The sequence below is a fragment of the Leptidea sinapis genome, chromosome 22 (genome assembly GCF_905404315.1).
Source record: "Leptidea sinapis chromosome 22, ilLepSina1.1, whole genome shotgun sequence".
NCBI lineage: Eukaryota > Metazoa > Arthropoda > Insecta > Lepidoptera > Pieridae > Leptidea > Leptidea sinapis.
The window spans coordinates 288762-307284 of record NC_066286.1 but is presented as its reverse complement, the minus strand read 5'-3'; the positions used below and the strand labels follow the sequence as shown (position 1 = coordinate 307284).

The 18523-nt window shown below is 35.9% G+C and overlaps 1 protein-coding gene across 1 annotated transcript; it reads left to right on the top strand.

The window, feature by feature from the left end:
* Positions 1–235: 235 nt before the first annotated feature.
* LOC126970926 (facilitated trehalose transporter Tret1-like) lies at positions 236–15398 on the top strand. The gene is made up of 8 exons (XM_050817058.1): positions 236–343; positions 2156–2385; positions 3087–3407; positions 4445–4571; positions 5492–5569; positions 8606–8823; positions 12524–12706; positions 15141–15398. The coding sequence occupies exons 1-8, from the start codon at positions 286–288 to the stop codon at positions 15390–15392; spliced, it is 1467 nt and encodes a 488-aa protein (XP_050673015.1). The 5' UTR covers positions 236–285; the 3' UTR covers positions 15393–15398.
* Positions 15399–18523: the final 3125 nt, after the last annotated feature.

Below are 18523 nucleotides of genomic sequence, written 5' to 3'. Positions count from 1 at the left end.
TAAAATAACACGTGGATTTTTTTTAAATCTTTTGGTTTATGTTTTTTACATGTACGTAAGTACCTATACACTTTTTTTTATCTATTAAGTAGAAGTTGTTTCGCATATTTAAACTAATTAAAATATTTCCAAGCGAATCCGCGGGAAGTAGTGAATATTAGAAAGCCATAAAGATGCCTTGTGCCGTATTTGCACTATCTGATCCTTGTCAATAAACGATTATTTATAAAACAATGTTGAATAAGTTGAAGTTCCAATTATCAGGCGCAGTTTAGTGCTGTGAAAATGGGTGACAAAGTAAAACTATCTGCGTTTTTGATGCAAGGCATCGCAACGTTGAGCAGTTAGTGTCTTAAATAATATTTATACTAAACCTTATCTGAAACTGGCTTTCTATTAATTTTCGAAGTTAAAACTTCTTTAACCGCGTATGGCACTTTTTGTTAGGGAAAAAACTTATGGGTTGGCGACACATGCTCGTGACTGGACCTCGTTATAATTTAAAAATAAAAAAATCAATGTTATATATAGTTACACAAGTTTTGGATGGGTGAAATCTCGTAAGTTCGCGTCACCGAAATGCTTATAGCAGCTGACGTAATGTGCAAGATTAGTGCTGTGTATATATCTATATTTATCTGTATATAAGTGAAATTGAATGGATTTAGTGAAAAGTTAAATGTGTATATACTGTGCATTGTTCAAATAGTGTTTTGATTTGATAAGTTAATAAGAAAATAAGTTTTTGAAATAGGTTTTTAAAACATTATGATATTTCAAGGTTTAATACTATAAGTTTAAGTTTTCAGTTCTGTCGGCAGTCTGTACAACTGCCAATTTTTTTTTGGAAGAAGAGGACAAACGAGCGTACAGGTCAACTGATTTTTAGTGATCACCGCCACCCACATTCTACTGTAACAACAGAGAAATCGCCTGTATCTGCAAAATGTACGCGTGTACGCGCACAAAATAGCTCATTCCATAGTTTGGTTGGAACGTGAGACATCCAGATGGCGGGGATGATGATAATTTGTGATTGTGTGAATAATTATGAATTATATATATAGGATAAGCCAGTGGGAGGCTCCTTTGCACAGGATGCCGGCTAGATTGTGGGTATCACAACGGCGCTTAGTTCTGCCGTGAAGCAGTTATGTGTAAAGATTACTGTGTTTCGGTGAGAAGGGCGCTTCAGCTAGTGAAATTACTGGGCAAATGAGACTTAATACCTCATGTCTCAAGTGCCGCTCAGAATTTTTGGGTTTTTTAAGAATCCTAGCGGTATTACATTGTAATGGACAGGGCGTATCAATTACCACCAGCTGAACATCCTGCTCGTATCGTCACTTACTGCCATAAATAAATATAGCATAAACCATCATGTTAATAACAAAAATAGACATAATCATCAATGAGATAAATTAAACTTAATTTAAAAAAAAATAGTACAAATAAAAGAACTCGCTAAATTAACTTGTATCTAACTCTACACCAGCACAATCATAATGAGACCAGAGCGCATATATTATGCACTTAATCCAGCTTTCTCCACAATTATCCGTGGATAAGAGTATTTACAAAACATACATTCTGAGGAGTCTGGAAATACTTACCATCAACTCATCAGATTCACCGTCTTCATAAAACTGGTTATCATCCTGTTCGTCATAGTCTCCTCTTTCAGAATCAGTCTTATTTTGTTCGTTTGTTTCTCTTCGAACCTTTCTTCTTATTCCATGTCTTGGTCAAATTTTTCTTCAAGGTACCATCAACTCATCAGGTTCACCGTCTTCATCAAACTGGTCAACATCCTGTTCCTCATGATAGTCTTCGTCTTCAGAATCAGTATTATTTTTTCTCCAAGTTACCATCAACTCATATCAGATTCACCGTCTTCATCAAACTGGTTAACACCCTGGTCCTCATAGTTTTCTTCATCGGAATCAGTCTTATTTTTGTTCTTTTGTTTTTCTTCGATTGTTTCTTAATCTTTTTCTTGGTCAATTTGTTATTTTTTTCTTTCCAAGAATATTTGTATTTACTAAATCAAATTTGTAAGATCTTATTACTGCTGCAACGGCAGCTTTTTTTCCTCATATATTTAAATTACTTAGAACTTAAAACTATTCAATAATTTTTAATATTTCTTTCACAGTTGCATACCTTACTGCATTGACTGGGTTTGTGTACGCCTGGCCATCGTACTCGTACGATATGTTCACAACAAACCGGACAGTTCTGTCAGAGGTTATGACAACAACACAGATATCATTGCTGGGAAGTCTCACCAACATTGGCGGCTTGATTGCCACTCCTCTCTGTGGCTTTACGGTGGATTCCATAGGGAGGAAGTATTCTGCAATGCTGTTTGGAATGCCTCATGTGGTAAGTTGCTGTATAATTTAGACTATAGACTAGTAAAATGGCTTTTATGCCAGGTTCATTTATCATCATCATCAGCCGGAAAACGTCCACTACTGGAGAGAGGCCTTCCTCAAAGATCTCCACGATGTTCGGCCATGCGCTGCCCTCATCCAACGTATTTGTAAAATGAATAATATTGTACAAATTAAGTTTAGAACCAAAATTGATGAATGATCCGGGATTCGAATGGTTGGCTCAGTTGGTCAGAGTGCACGGACGGAACCCGAAATATCGCGAGGTTGGCTCACGCATCGTTCATTAATTTTGGTTACAAATTTAGTTTGTATAATTAATCCCAGATGTGAGGGATATCGCTTTAAAATAAAAATTTTAAAGAGGGACATCTCAAGTCAATTTCCTAATATGCAATAATGGAGTTGAGCAGATTATCAGCTTCGAAGTAGATCCTACAGATGCCACCACAACCTGAAAATTGAACAAAATATACCAAAATTTACAATCCATGCGTACTCAAACGATTGGCTCAGTTGGAAAGAACGCTCAGATGGAACCCGAGATATCCCGGGTTCAAGTCCCACATCATACATAAATTTTGCTTACAAAATCGTATAATAAAACCCAGAAATGAGGAAAATCATTTTAAAATAACAAATTGTTTAAAATAATAATATATTGTATTGATGTTTTAATTTATATTTCAGATAGCGTGGGCCATAATATCAGTAGCAACGTCAATAAATCTAGTTCTCTTTGCGATATTCTTCGCCGGTTTTGGAGCAGCTGGTCAAGTCATTTCGTCAGTATATGTGTCTGAAATCTCTCAAGATGCCATCAGAGGAACTTTGACCACATCAGTAGTGTATGGGTACTTCATAGGACTTCTCTTCTCATACCTGATTGGGGGTCAGCTCTCCTACTATTCAGTGATATATACTCATTTGTTTTTATCCATCCTATACATTTTACTGCTGATGTTTTTGAAAGAATCGCCAGTGTTTTTAGTGCTGAAAGGAAAGGATGATGTAAGTTGAAAGCTTTGCACTATTTTTTTCACAACCTATTAGTTTATTTGATATAATAATAAAAATATAATTTATAAGCTTATTAAGATTAAAACTATCATTACGAGCTAGGCTGATCTGTTGACCGAAATGGCTGCCAGCACTTGGGTTACAAATAGTCCTATTGAGGCGCATATATAGTAATTTGTACATTCTCCACGCCTCTAGGCCTCCTCCAAACGGCACAAAGTTGTAAGACTCACTGAAACCGACATGATCGGACGTTTGCTGTCTTTAGTAGTCAAAACAGCAGACCCAGCACCAACTGACGTAACTTGGACATGAGAAGGAGCCAGAGTGTGGACGTAAGTTGCGTCCCACACGCCCTTTTTTTACAGTCTAGATTTCGGGTAAAGGACTGAGAAAATATTTAAAAATTTTCCCGTTCATCATCATCAGCCGGAAGACGTCCACTGATGGACAAAGGCCCCAAAGATTTCCATGACGATCGGTCCTGCGCTGCCAGATCGTCGGTCCATCTTGTGGTGGGCCTACCATCACTGTACTCTTTCCTGTTACTGTTTTGTAATTCCTAGCCTTTTCGTAAAGTATAAAGATACTTAAATTTTCCTCTTCGAGGGCTTTAGGAAGAACCCTAGAAGTTTTCATGATCATTTTCGCCTCAATTAGCCACGAAATCGACGTTTTCAGTATGTTAATAAATATGGAAACATAAAACGACTTCTTTTCCTCATAATTTATGCATTGTAACATCATTGCATTGTAGATAATCCATTGAAACGCTTCCAGAAATGAGAGGTGTGCGAAAATGTCCACGTCATTTGATTTGATTTATGTCAAAGATTAAGTTTAACAGATTCTTGAATCTAGAATGTTCCTTGGAACAATTTTTTTCGCTAATTTCAACTTGATTCCACCATGCCCACTAGAGAAACATGATCTTGCAGAGAAACAAAGATTTAATGGACAACGAAACAAAAACAATGTTGTGTAACGAGTAGTTGTAAAGTAACGAAATATAATAATTTTAATTTCAGGAAGCGGCTGAATCGATTGCTTTTTACCAGCGTGTTAACGTTAAGTCAAAAGAAGTGGAAATCGAATTAAAAAAAATAAAGTTGCAGTTAGATCCAAGAATAAATGTTATTTTGCAAGAACAGGAAGGTACTTAAATTTATATTTTTAGACGGTAAGGTTAACCCGAAGGAGGTTATTAACTGAAATCACAAATTTTGCCTCCAAACTGAACTGTATGATTTTTGTGTGTGGATTGATGCATCATCAGTATATACTCATTAAATCTTGCAGATTTTAATAAAATTACATTTTTTACTGCCTCGTGTAAATCATGACTGAGTTTTCGCAATTAATATTTTTTCTTCAAGAGATAATATTATTATGTGCAATTTGTTATGTTTTTTTAGTGATAACCCTCACTTCTATTAGGTCGTGGGTTCTAGTCCCGCATCGTTCATAAAATTTTGTTTTTTAAATTTTATTTGTATATTATTATGTACTTTTAAAGTTGGTTAAGTAAATACGAATTTCAAACATAATTTATTAAAGAAGAATACGGTCGCTAATAGTAATAATAAATTATCAAAAATGAATTAGAAAAAAAAATCAAAAACAAAACCTATTGCTGGCCAAATGTCACAATTTATTTTAATTTTAACTGATAACATTTTAGAGCTCGCTAACCGTATATTTTCAAATGTGAATATTTTTAAAATTTATTCGGTGCAGACGGCATTCATATTTTTTAAACAAGAAAAGAAGATATATTACTGCCATTTATTTGTAATTGTAAATTTAATAAAAATAATCGTAGTTGCGTATATGTCTATGGCCTCCCCTAAACCTTTCCAATCCGCTCTATCTCTGGCTCCTCTCATCCAGTCCCATCCAACTCTTTGACTAAATATATCGCGCCATCTCCTCTTTTCTCTCCCGCTTTGTCTAGAGTCTTCCTATTGGTATTCATTCCGTAACTCTTTTCATCCATCTTGAATCGTTTAATCTGCATATATGACCTGCCCAGCCAAATTTCAGCCATCTGTTTAATTATTAATATCTTCTTTCAGATCCATCTATAGCGAGAGAACTTATAGAAAAACAAGAAGTAACACCAGAAAATAGTCAGTCACCGTGGAAATTCCTAAGTAAGTGATATTTTTTACCAGTGGGAGGCTCTTTTGCACAGGAAGCCGGCTTGATTACAGTAATGTGTAAACATTAGTGTGTTTCGGTCTGAAGGGTGCCGTAGCTAGTAGCGTAGAAACGAAACTATTGAACATTACTCAACTTTACAACTACTACACATGCATACTTATATATAAGATAACTCATAGACTCATTCACTCAAATACAACATTCACAACAAAACACAATATCAACAAATATGGTTTACGTCACGCCAGACACCTTGAATTACCTAGTATTAGAACCAACTATGGTAAAAATAATATAACATTTGCAGGAGCACAGCTATACAATAAGCTTCCGAAAACTGTAAGAGAAGCGACTTCGCTCAACATCTTAAAAAAAAAGGCTGCTATATCATTTACAAAGCAATGAATAAAAACATCTTATCATAATAACAATAAACTATATCTTGTAACTTGGACCACCGCCTTAAAAAACCGGAAAGCAGCAATGAGCAAATTCGCCTCTCACTCACTGATTTTATGTTCTCATGTAAGTGACGACAGTCTTAATGAGAAATTAAAGTTCTTTAAACCGAGCTAGTGAAATTACTGGGCAAATGAGACTTAACATCTTATGTCTCAAGATGAGACAAGTTAAGTCTCGTGCCGCTCAGAAGTTTTGGGTTTTCCAAGAATCCTGAGTGGCACTGCACTGGAATCGGTAGGGCGTATCTATTACCATCAGCTGAACGTCTTGCTCGTCTCATCCCTTATATTCATAGAAATGAAAATATTTTTTGAAGAGGAGTACACACAAGAAGTTTACGGTCAGCTTAATACCACGGCCCATAGTCTCTTGTACGACTCTCTTGGGGACCATACAAAGCGTCCATCAACCAAACGTATGAATTTGGTAACCGAAGACACATTGATACGTTGTGGGCGAGGATCAAACTAGGGGCACCGTGGTCTGAATCAATTTTAATGGTAATGGTAACCTGTAGCACCACCGATGCTATGAAAACTTTATCAAAGCTATTATCGTATACCATATCACGTTGGTTGTTGGAGTTCTCTCAACAGCTTTTTGACCGTAAAAACGTTTTGACGTTTTTAATAATCATTATAAGATTATTTACTAAAAGTATATGCTTTTATACAAAATTATAAACAAAAGGTACTAATTATAAAATATAAACACGGCATTGCGTAGAGACGTCACTTCAATGTGTGTCTTCTATCGTATCTATTACGGGGAGTGTTACTGTTTCGTACGACACGCTACCAATTAGAATTTTATCCTCACCATCTGGATGTGTAGCGTTCCTTCACAGTGCAGTTTTCAACGAACTTTCTTCCACGTACAACCAAGCTGTAGAATGAGCTTCCTTTTTCGTTTCCGGGACGATATGACATGGGTATCTTTAAAAAAAGCGTATACACCTTACTTAAATTGCTGGCAACGCACTTGTAATTCCTCTGGTGTTGCAAGAGAAAATGGAAAATGGTGATCACCAGGTGACCCTTACGGTCGTTTGTCCTCCGCTTCCTTAAAAAAAAGTTAGCAACGGGGCAGCAAGCATTTGGTTCGAGTCACTTTCTTTTAAAATAGGCACAGAGTAGGGATAGGGATTTGCTATAAGGAATGATTTCCAGCATATCCTGTATATCAACGACAAGCACCAAGTTTTAAGTCTTCTTTAATGATCTGTGAAAGAGTCCCAGCAGGAATTTTCATTTCTCGCGATGATTTTTATTTCCTGATGGGATTTTGGAGTCTAAAAAATTTCAAATTGCGAGAAATGATCAAAGATTCTTACATAGCAAACGAATTTTCCGAATTTGAATTTAAAAAAAATTTGAAAGTTTTTATCTTGAAATCCTTATAGAATACAAAAGTTTCGACCCATTTTTGTAGATATGAATATATTATATAATATTTACATAATTAATATTAACTAACCTGACTCTATTGATATTTACTAACGTAACTAATAGATCCCATAACAGCGATTGTGTGAATTCTTGTACCCACAAATATCCTCAATATTTGTCGATGCGTTCGGTCCTTTTTTTATATAAATAAGGAACGAGACGAGCAGAACGTTCAGCAGATGGTAATTAATACGACTTGCCAATACAATACAGCGCCGCTCAGGATTCTAGATAAACCTAAAAATTCGGAGTGACACCACAATAATTGCGCTCGTAACCTTGAGACGTAAGATGTTAAGTCTCATTCGCCCAGTAATTTTACTGGCTACGGCACCAATAAGACCGATACACAGTAATGTTTACACATTACTGCTTCACATCGTAGGAGCCTCCCACTGGACTGCTAAACTCTTGTATTAAAATAAGAAGTTGCTTCAGCGCTTGGAGCATCTCATATTGATTTTAATATTTCCCATTTAAATGACACGATTTATTAAATAATACTTAATCCACTCAGACGTTACAGACGGTGCTTAAAGAATATTATGTCCAAAATAGAGCGATTATGATTAAAGTGCTCTTTTTTATATAAGAGGGAGCAAACGGGCAAGAGATAGGTGTGGATAGGGAGAGGTGAGGTAACCGCCCATGGACATCCGCAACAACAGGTGTCAAGAAATGCGTTGCCGGTCTTTATGCTGTTTTCTTAAAGGTCCCTAAGTGGTGTCTGTTCGGGAAAACCGCAACCGGTAATTCATTCCACAAAGTGGCTGTGCGAGGCAAGAAATTTCTTGAAAACGCGCGGTTGTGGAATGCCAGACGTCAACGTGATGAGGGTGGTACTTTGCACGTAATGTCCGATAGTGGAATTCGGCCACTGGAATAAACACGAACAACTCCCTTTGATAAATGCGGTTGAAGATGCAGGCATAACACACATCTGTACACAATGCCAAAGAATTAAGCCGATCAGATATGACATGATCGTCGATTATTCGAGCCGCTCTTCGTTGTATGCGGTCAAATGGCTGGCACTGGGGAGCACCCGCCCAGAGGTGAAAACAGTACTCCATGTGAGGCCGAATTTGCGCCTTATAAAGTTCTTTTTCTTTCCAGGAAAATCCGAGTCATCCAAACGTGCACTAACTGCGGTTCTGTTCTTAATGGCTATAACAATACTAAGTGGTCCTATAGTGCTTCAAGTGTATGCAGAACCTTTGTTCAAGGAAGCAATACCAACTATGAAGCCAAACACGTGCTCGATTCTGCTCGCAGTAGATTATCTGGCTGCTGCGTTGGTATGTGCGGTGATGATTGATAGATGGGGGAGAAGGGTACGTATGAAAAGGCATAAATGGCTTTTTTTTGTCATGTCTAATATACTATGTCATTTCTAATATACTAGATACTGATACCGCTTCGGAAGCAAATGGCGATCTAAGAGAAATGGAGTGACATAAGAAACTCTCCCAGCATTCTTTTTTTGCGCTCTTTTGAACAAAATATACAATATTATACAGTCATTGCTATTGTTATAAAATTATCATAACCTAGTCCCAGGCTGACCGATCACTTAGATATTCAGCTGTGGAGTAATAGGATTTACGACAGAGCCATTTTTTAATAAAGCATTTAAATTTATTTATAGATAATCTCTGAACAGTGGCTGGGACTTTATTTTAAAAGTGTATATCATATTTGCATTGAAAGTTATTAACTGTCAAAGGGTAAAAGACAGAAACAACTTAGTCTATCTATTTGTTTTATGAGACCAAGAGACAGAATGAGACAAAATGGCACACTCATATTAAGCGGCATCATCTTTACATATGACATGTTCATTGAATCGAAGCGAAGCAATGAAGTGAAAAAGACTTGTCAACTGCTTCAGTCTGTTGAAACAGTGAGAGCCAGCAGGGTGGAGCGAGGAAATAATGCGCAGCCAAGTTGCAGATTTTGCAAAACTAGGTTGAGGTCATGGTTGGCTTCCGATCACCATTACTCTGTCCCACACACAAAACGTATGAATTTTTAAACTACTTCGTAAATTATTTTGTACTGCAGAGAAGCAGATTTTAAGCATTGAAATTGCAATGAATTTAAGATATTAGATACGGGAAGTATCTGTAGTGTAGTGTAGTGTAGTGGAAAGTATGAGAGTGATATTAAAAGAAGAGTGAATGCAGGAAACATGGTGAATGGAGCTTTGCACTCCTTTATGAACAGTCAGAAGGTGTCTAATAAGGCTCGCTTGTCTGTGTTCGTTCCAACACTCATGTACGGAAGTGAAAGTTGGGTATGGCAGAAGAAACATGAAAGCAGAATAAATGCAGTTGAGAAGAAAGCGTCGAGAAGTATGATAGGCGTTAAACTGAGTGACAGGATAAGAAATAGTAAGATAAGGAGACGTTGTGGTAAAAGGTTTGTGGAAAGAGGATGTTGTGACAAAAATTGAGAAAGATATGCTGAGATGGTTTGGACATGTCGAGAGAATGAATGAAGAACGATTGACGAAGAAAGTGTATAAGGCCAGTGTGAATGAAAGTGTTAGAAGGGGTAGACCTAGACGGACGTTTCAAGATCAAATCAGTCCCTGATTTGAAAACCAGTCTTGAAAAAAGGCCAGGTCAAGAGTACCCTAAACCGGAGAGCATGTATGAAAGGAATAATGAAAGTGGACGAAGCGAAAGAAGTATGTAAGGATCGTAGCAAGTGGAAAGAAGTGGTCTCTGCCTACCCCTACGGGAAAGAGGCGTGATTTTATGTATGTATGTAGTATCTGTAGTATTGACTTTTGATAAAATCGTAGTATAATATGTCTTCTGTCTGTTTGTAGTGTTTGATCGTAGGGGGTTGAATATTTAGGGTTGTATGTATTTTTTAATGTTTTATCATAAAAAGAAACAAAAAATACATATAAGTATTACTGATTTATAAACACTTTTTTTAGAATTAGCATACACAATACATAGGAATAAGTATAGTAGGTATGATATTCTTCTACTGTATTGTGTGTAAGTATGTAAATAAATACCTTGAATGTTGGATTAAATCCTCGTTCTTAGATGTCTGCCCCAAATGAGGTCATTTGGAAACAAACATTGTATTTTGAGTGTTTTCTAGAAAAGGGCAGCACAATTCTTGCCTTTCTCCGCAGAATACTTGCAAACAACGTCCATCGGCCCAATGCGAAAGCTAGTATGCAAGCAGTACTACAGTACAGTATAAGTACTGCAATCGTATCGAAACGCTGCTCGATTCAAATCAGTACTTCATAAATTTCTTCTTGTGCGTCGAAAATTATCTATAAGTTGTTGATCTCTGAGGTTTTACTGGACGATTTCGTATTGCCAGCCAATCCGTTTTACGGGCTGCTACGCTTTGCTCTTGTGATTCATAGCACGACGTCGATCAACACTAACGGGGTTCTTTTCTTCAGTCCTTTCATTCGCAATGTTTCGAATCCTAGTTGCATTACGTCTTTGTCAGGAATTATTTGATCGTCTTAGTCGTGACATTGTTAATGATAATATCGGCACAATAAACTAATATTCACTCGCACACTCGAAACAAACACCAGACACCAACCAGTCAACTTGAATAATATGACGTGCACTGTCAGTTGTATTTTATTACTCGTGTAGCGTGAAACTAACCAAAAACTTAATTGAATTTCCTTTCTATTCTCAGTAAAGTTATCTAGTTGTTGATCTCTCAGGTTTACTGGCCTCGCTTTGCTCTTGTGATTCAGAAACACAATTTCGAGCCCATACTGACGCGGTGCTTTTTACCTGCAATTTCTTGTTCTTCGTCAATCCAATTCGCAATGTTTCGAATCCTAGTTGCATTACGTCTATGTCGGGAAAGATGGCACAATAAGCTAATAGAAACTCGAAACAAACACACCCACCCAATGACATTCTATACATCTTATGTATAGAATGTTATATTACGTCATTGCACCCACCAATCAACTTGAATAACATGACGTGCACTGTCAGTTGTATTTTATTACTCATGTAGCGTGAAACTAGCAAAAAACTTGATTGAATTCTTTCTATTCTCGAGATGTCATGAAAATGTCAATCCATATAAAATGTATGAGAAAATAAATGTTTTTATAATAATATTTTTCTGTGATTTTTTCGGTATTTTATTACTTATTATCCTATTCCGGACTAAGAGTAACCCAAAAAATCAAACAACAGAATAAATGGTCCAGTTCTTGAGTTATAAATGGTGTAACTAACACGACTTTCTTTTATATATACATAGATTATGAATGTCAACATTCGAAAAAACTTCATTGTTATTCTTACAAATTCTATTAGTGGGAGAATTTTTACCATAGCATTACCACTACGATAGTGTATAATAATAATAATGAAAAAAGAGGCGTATTTCTCGTTCGTTTTAGAGGTATATTGTAGTTGATACTAGCAAGTAATGTTGGTATGACTACGAATAAATAAGAACATTGTATTTAATAATCTTTAAACAGTTAAATGTGATTTTTGTATAAATGACTAGATCACTTTTGGTTGGCATTTCATACTTTAACTTATTAAAGTTATGTGATAGCCGCAGCGCACATTCCTCTGCAACATCAAAAGAATCCCAGGAGCGTTGCCCGCCTTATAGAAAGGTGTATGCGCTTTTTTGAAGGTACCCATGTGACATGTCGTATCGTCCCGGAAACACCGCAGAAGGAAGCTAGACCACAGCTTAGTTGTGCGCAGCAGAAAGCTTTTTTGAAAACCTCACTGTAGAGGAACACCACGCAACCAGATGGTGGGGATGATTTTCTAATTTGTGGTGTGTCGTCCGAAGGTGGATTTCAGCGGCAGAAATCAGGTGTAACAACTCTTCGGAACACTCCCCGAGATAAATGCGACACACAATCAAGCGACAACTATTTACCTGAGTCTAGCCGGTCACGGAGCTCTGGGCCCCTGACAATTGAGCAGCTCTGCGCTGGAATAAGAAACTATCTTAAATAAATAAAATATGTTACATTATTGAATTTTTTTACAGATTTTAATGACGTCAACTTCAGTGGCTTCTGGGTTCTTCAACATACTCCTCGGCTCACAGTTACATTTCCACTGGGCACCTCATTGGTTCACTGCCTTCGTCATCTACGCGTACAGTTTTGTGTTCAACTTTGGTGCCGCCGTGGTCCCGTTTGTAATGACTGCTGAAGTATTTCTACCTGAGGTTTGTTTTTTAAATTTTTGCTATCCTATATACCTAGTCTTAAAAAGAAAAACTTCTATTGCAAGTAACATTTATTACTTTTTTAATGTGTTAGTTTAATACATAAATATAAAACAATTTAAAATATAAAACGCTTATACACACACACATTTTAAAAGTTTTAAAAATTGCATTTATCACCCCACTCCATTTAAATATCGCAAAATATTGTACAATGTAATGGCGCCAAAATGAGAAAACTCAATGAACAATCATATGAAAATGACAGATTCCAAATTTAAATGTAAAATTTTGATTATTTTTAATTGTAACTAAAAAATCTTAAAAAAATTGTGTGTGATAAAGATTTCTATTGCATCTAATATTTTTTGAGCTATCAGTAGAAAGGAAATTAATAGGCATTCATGAATTTAATGCAGTTTTACTTTAAATAAAAAGCCTGGTGAATTAATTATGTCCGTTCTTCTAAGGTCTGATACCATCTTCGAATGGCTTTTGACTTTTGACAATTGAAACGAAAATTCCACATTAATTAAAGCTATTTGAAATTGAATTTAATATTTGCTGAGAACATGTTCAATACGATCATATAGGAGCCGAAAGTACAAAGTTCAAGTAAAAGGCTTTCAGAAGGGATGGGGTGATTAGTGCTTATTTACAATTAGGATCATGGTAACCAAGGTCTGCTTGGTATGAAAACTCGTAAACCTAGAGTAGAGTCCGGTTTTCTAATTCATTCGCATTGGTGTGCATTCAAAGTGCCATTTTCTATGAAGACTAACTCCATACGGTCCAACAAATTAATTGCTGCCCAAAATATAAATGAGTCTCCACCATAAGAGATTATTTTCTTCAAAGCAAACTTCTGCGAAACATTTCCCTTAACATCGCAGTACTCGCCGACGTAGGTCCTCACTATATAGTGATATTCTGGCTTCATCCGAGAATAATACTCTACCCCAGTCCTCTTGAGTCCACGTCACGCAATTTGAGTGAAGCTAAGTCTAGCAACTTTGTGCTCGCTGATTAATTTAGGGCCACGGGCTGGACGGCGACTGTATAATATTTTGGCAGCGACAAGTAGTCCATAAGCTTGTTTGCACACATCTCACTTCCTCTAGAGTCTCTTGGAGGTCGGCATAAGAAGATTTGCGATTTCCCAATGCCAGGTTCACCAGGAAGCGGTGATCTCGAGTTTCTGTGCATGGTTTTCTTCCAGACCCAGGTCTGCTACTGATGGAACCAGTCTCTTGATATGGTTGCCAGTCTGGACAGTTTAACGACTCACATTTAGCCTCTGGGACACATAAATTGACTTCACCCTTCCTCAAGTAGCGCTATAATTTTGCTCGCTATTATCGTTCTATGAACCATTTTAGAGACCGCTAAATAATGGAACCAAGGCTTAAAAATATCAAGGAAATAAGACTAACGGACAATAATTATCTTAAAATGATTTACAGTTAATACGAACTATCAGCTATACCCGCACGATACGCAATTAACTGCAATTGTGTTAAAGTCCGACTTTGTCTTTAATTTGAATTTGGAATAAACTGTTTTATGCACTATGAGATGCACCACAACACTTCATAAATGTGCCAGTAATATTCTCCAATGATTAAAACCTCTTTTGATATTGCATTTTCTAAAGGGACGGAAAAAAATTAAAACCGCCCAGTTTTTTTCGTTTATATCCTATATTATAATAATTTGTTGCTTATAAGTCAAGTTATAAATAAATCTCCAACAACTTTAGGTTACCGGGCAAAAAGAGATCTCTGAATAGCGATAAGATCGCCTTATAGTGCTACCATTACTATTATTTTGTACTGTATACAAATTGTAACCTTATTTTATATGTTTAATGCAAAGAAGAATTTTCATTCATTCATTCAGTTCTAGCTAGAGAGGATCGGATGGTATTCTTTGATTAAACTTTACAAAATAAAAATAAAAATATATTTTTTATGAAAACAATGAATGAGACGAGCAGGACGTTCAGCTGATGGTAATTGATACGCCCTGCCCATTACAATGCAGTGCTGCACAGGATTATTGAAAAATCCCAAAAAATCTGAGCGGCACTGCAATTGCGCTCGTCGTCCTGATACATAAGATGTTGTCTTGTAGTCTCATTTGCCCAGTAATTTCACTAGCTACGGCGCCCTTCAGACGGAAGCACAATAATGCTAACACATTACTGCTTCACGGCAGAAATAGGCGCCGTGTGGTATCCATAATCTAGCCGGCATCCTGTGCAAAGGAACTCCCACTGGTATGGTATACTCTACCCGTAAATAATAACTAATATGTATTTAAATACAGTAGACAATTTGCGACAAGTAATTCTGTATACAGGCGTTAGAAATACAAATACGAATTGAAAATCTTCTTTGTATAATTCCCCTGACAAATCCTTTGACTTTTTCAGGTCCGTGGCCTATGCAACAGTCTCACTATGGCCTGCATGTGGATAATGAACTTCGTTACTCTCATAATCTTCAACCCACTGGTCGAAAGCATCGGCTTAGGTCCCACGTTTTATTTCTTTTCGATAATTTGTTTCATTGGCGCAACGTACAGCAACTTCTGTTTACCAGAAACCAAAGGTCTTTCGGCAGATGCTATTCAAGTTTTGTTCATAAAGAAGAAAAGGAATATTGAGAATGTAAATAAATCTTGAATAACACTCGTCCATTTTCATTCGTTTATTGCTACGGAAATAAGCGAGAAAATCTTAGATCAGATATCATATCACTATCCCTAATCCCTAATATTATAAATGTTAATGTAAGTGTTTGTTACGCTCTCACGCCTAAACCACCAAACCGGTTTTGATAAAATTTACTACAGCGATAGGCTAGAACTTGGGAAAGGACGTAGGCTACATTTTATCCTGGAAAATTCGATGGTTCCCGCGGGATTTGTAGAAAACTGAAATCCACGTCGATGAGCTATAACTATACCAATAGTAGGTTTAGTTTGCCATAGCAATTTTCCTCGAAATAAGATTCATATATTAATAGGAACGGGAGCGAAAACGGGAACCCGAACTGGAATAGGACATGATATAATCTTCGTATTCCAAACTTGCTTATTATTTTTAAAAACCCTTTATCTACGCGGACGAGTTCGTGGGCATCAGCTAGTTATATATAAAACCAAGTCGCTTCCTGCTCTCTGTTCCTATATACATAGGGAAATAAAAAATCTTAAATCTTTAAGACTATGAAATGGATTTTGATGCAGTTTTTTAATAGATAGAGTGATTTAAGAGGAAGGTTTCTATGTATAATACATGCAGAATTTAAAACACTAATTATTTTAGAGGTTTTCAAGAGGATATTGACAATAATCACATTTATTTCCGCTTACATTGTAAACGCTGGCTGAACCCTACGAGATAGGTCAAAATAATGTGTTAGACTATTGTACACCTTAATCAGTTCTACAAAAAAGTTCCCACTGGTATATATCTATATCTTAGGGATAATCCACAATATACATTTTTTATGCTATTTACGAGAAATAACGGCTGTGTTACGAAGTGATTTTAATCAATACAGCTTTGATCCTTATCAACATCAGTACATTAAATACATTTTGCATTTCATATATAGATCAATATGACCCTTTACTGCAAGGAATTTAAATGGATATTTTCGCAGATATTACAGATTCAAAATGCAGGAACATAGTGCTTGCGGTTGTACCGGCCGGGACAGCATTAGAATGAGTCTTTGAAACTTATTTTTGTATGTTATAGTCGTTCATTGATAAAATGTAAAGAGGTCGCTGGGAAATTACGTTATATTTATTAAAATTTTACTATTTACCTTTGACAAAACGAAGTTTGTCCGGACAGTAAGTACTAGAAAAAAAGGTGAATCATTGTTTCAATACAGATGAAGAATTTCAATGCTTCAACTGAAGTTGTACATTGATTTGAAGCTAATGACTTGTTACTTAATTGTAATAAAACTAAGTGCATTAAATTTACTTTACCTAATGTTAAGCAAGTGTCAATCGATATATAGCTTAAAAACGAGAAATTAGATATAGTTGATACCTCTGTTTTTCTTGGAATAACGCTAGATGCAACTCCAATGGGGCCCAAAATCCAGCTAAAAATGTAATTAAATTAATTAATTATATTAATCCTATTAATAAAATTCGCATTATTAAACCTAATTGTTTTATATATTATCATATAGAAAACTTATCGAGTAGACTAAGTTCTGCTGCATACGCAGTAAAAAAGATTCGTTCCTTTACAGACATTGAAACTGCAAGATTGGTTTATTTTTGTTACTTTCACAGCATTATGTCATATGGTATATTTTTATGAGGTAATGCTGCTGATATTGATTCTATTTTTGTGCTGCAGAAAAGAGCTGTTCGGGCAATTTATGGTATGGGACCAAGAGAGTCACTTAGATCTAAATTTAAAGATTTTAAAATTATGACTGATTCTAACCAATATATATATGAAAATTTTGTATATGTTCATAAAAATGGCAATAAATTTCAAATGGTATATGAAAAACATAATATTAATACTAGAAATAAAAATAAACTGTTAATGCCCACTTCTAGGCTTAGTAAACTCGACAAGTCATTTATCGGTAATTGCGTTAGATTTTATAATAAGCTTCCTGAGAACATAATGGAAATGTCCCTCAACAAGTTCAAAGCCTATATTAAACAAAAACTTATGGAAAAATCGTATTACAATTTAATGGATTGAATTATGGACATGATAAGAAAGCTTGGGTATGAATTCCTCTAAAATATTAGAGCTTTAATTGTAATTGGAATTTTTTGTAAATCGGTGGAAATGTAAATCTTGATATAAAAGAGTGGCAATGAGTTTCTTGCTACTTCTTCTCATTAGCTCAACCCTTTACGAAGAAGCGGTAGATTCAATAAGAAAAATATTTTTGTGACATTCATTAGTGTCATTTCCGTCACATACATGAATAAAGTGATTTTGATTTGATATTAAGCATGGCGTACTTTGAGAGACTTTAAATTATTCGAAAATTAATCACGTTATGGGTACCGCCGCCCAGATTCTCTTGCAACACCACTCACATCACTAACACGACTCACAGCAGCGTTCCCGATCTTTAAGGAAGGTGTTCGCGCTACTTATGAAGGTATCCATGTCGTATCGTCCCGGATACACCGCACAAGGAAGCTCTTCAGCTTTGTAGTATGTGGAAGAAAGTTCTTTGAAAACCGCACTGCAGAGGAAACATCCAGATGGTGAGGATGATATCCTAATTAGTGGTGTATCGTGCTAAGGTGGAATTCGGCGGCAGGAATGGGGTGAAACAGCTCTTCGGAACACTCCTCGTGATACACAATGAAGTGACGTCTCTATCTAGCTATATCAACGCCGTGTGTGTAATTATAATTAGCAGCTATTGTTTATAGTTTTGTATCAAAGCATATAGCTGTAGTAAATAATTTTATAATAATTATTAAAAACGCTAAAATATGTTTTTGGGATATAGACAGCTGCAAACGTTATCTAACACATCTTCCTGATAATAAAACTCTTATCTATCAAATAAAAACATTAACCGTATTATTATTGGTTGGGTATCAATGAATATTACACCAGAGATATACCATGAGGTGTGACTTTCTAAATTAAAAATAAAACTCATTAAAATAGTTAATTATAATTTCCGCTAGTGTTTGAAATTGAAAAGTGAGTATTTATCAACATTACTAAAATCTTAATATATACAAATCCAGTGTCCTGATGTTTGTTTCCAGTAAACTCCTAAACTAATGAACATATTT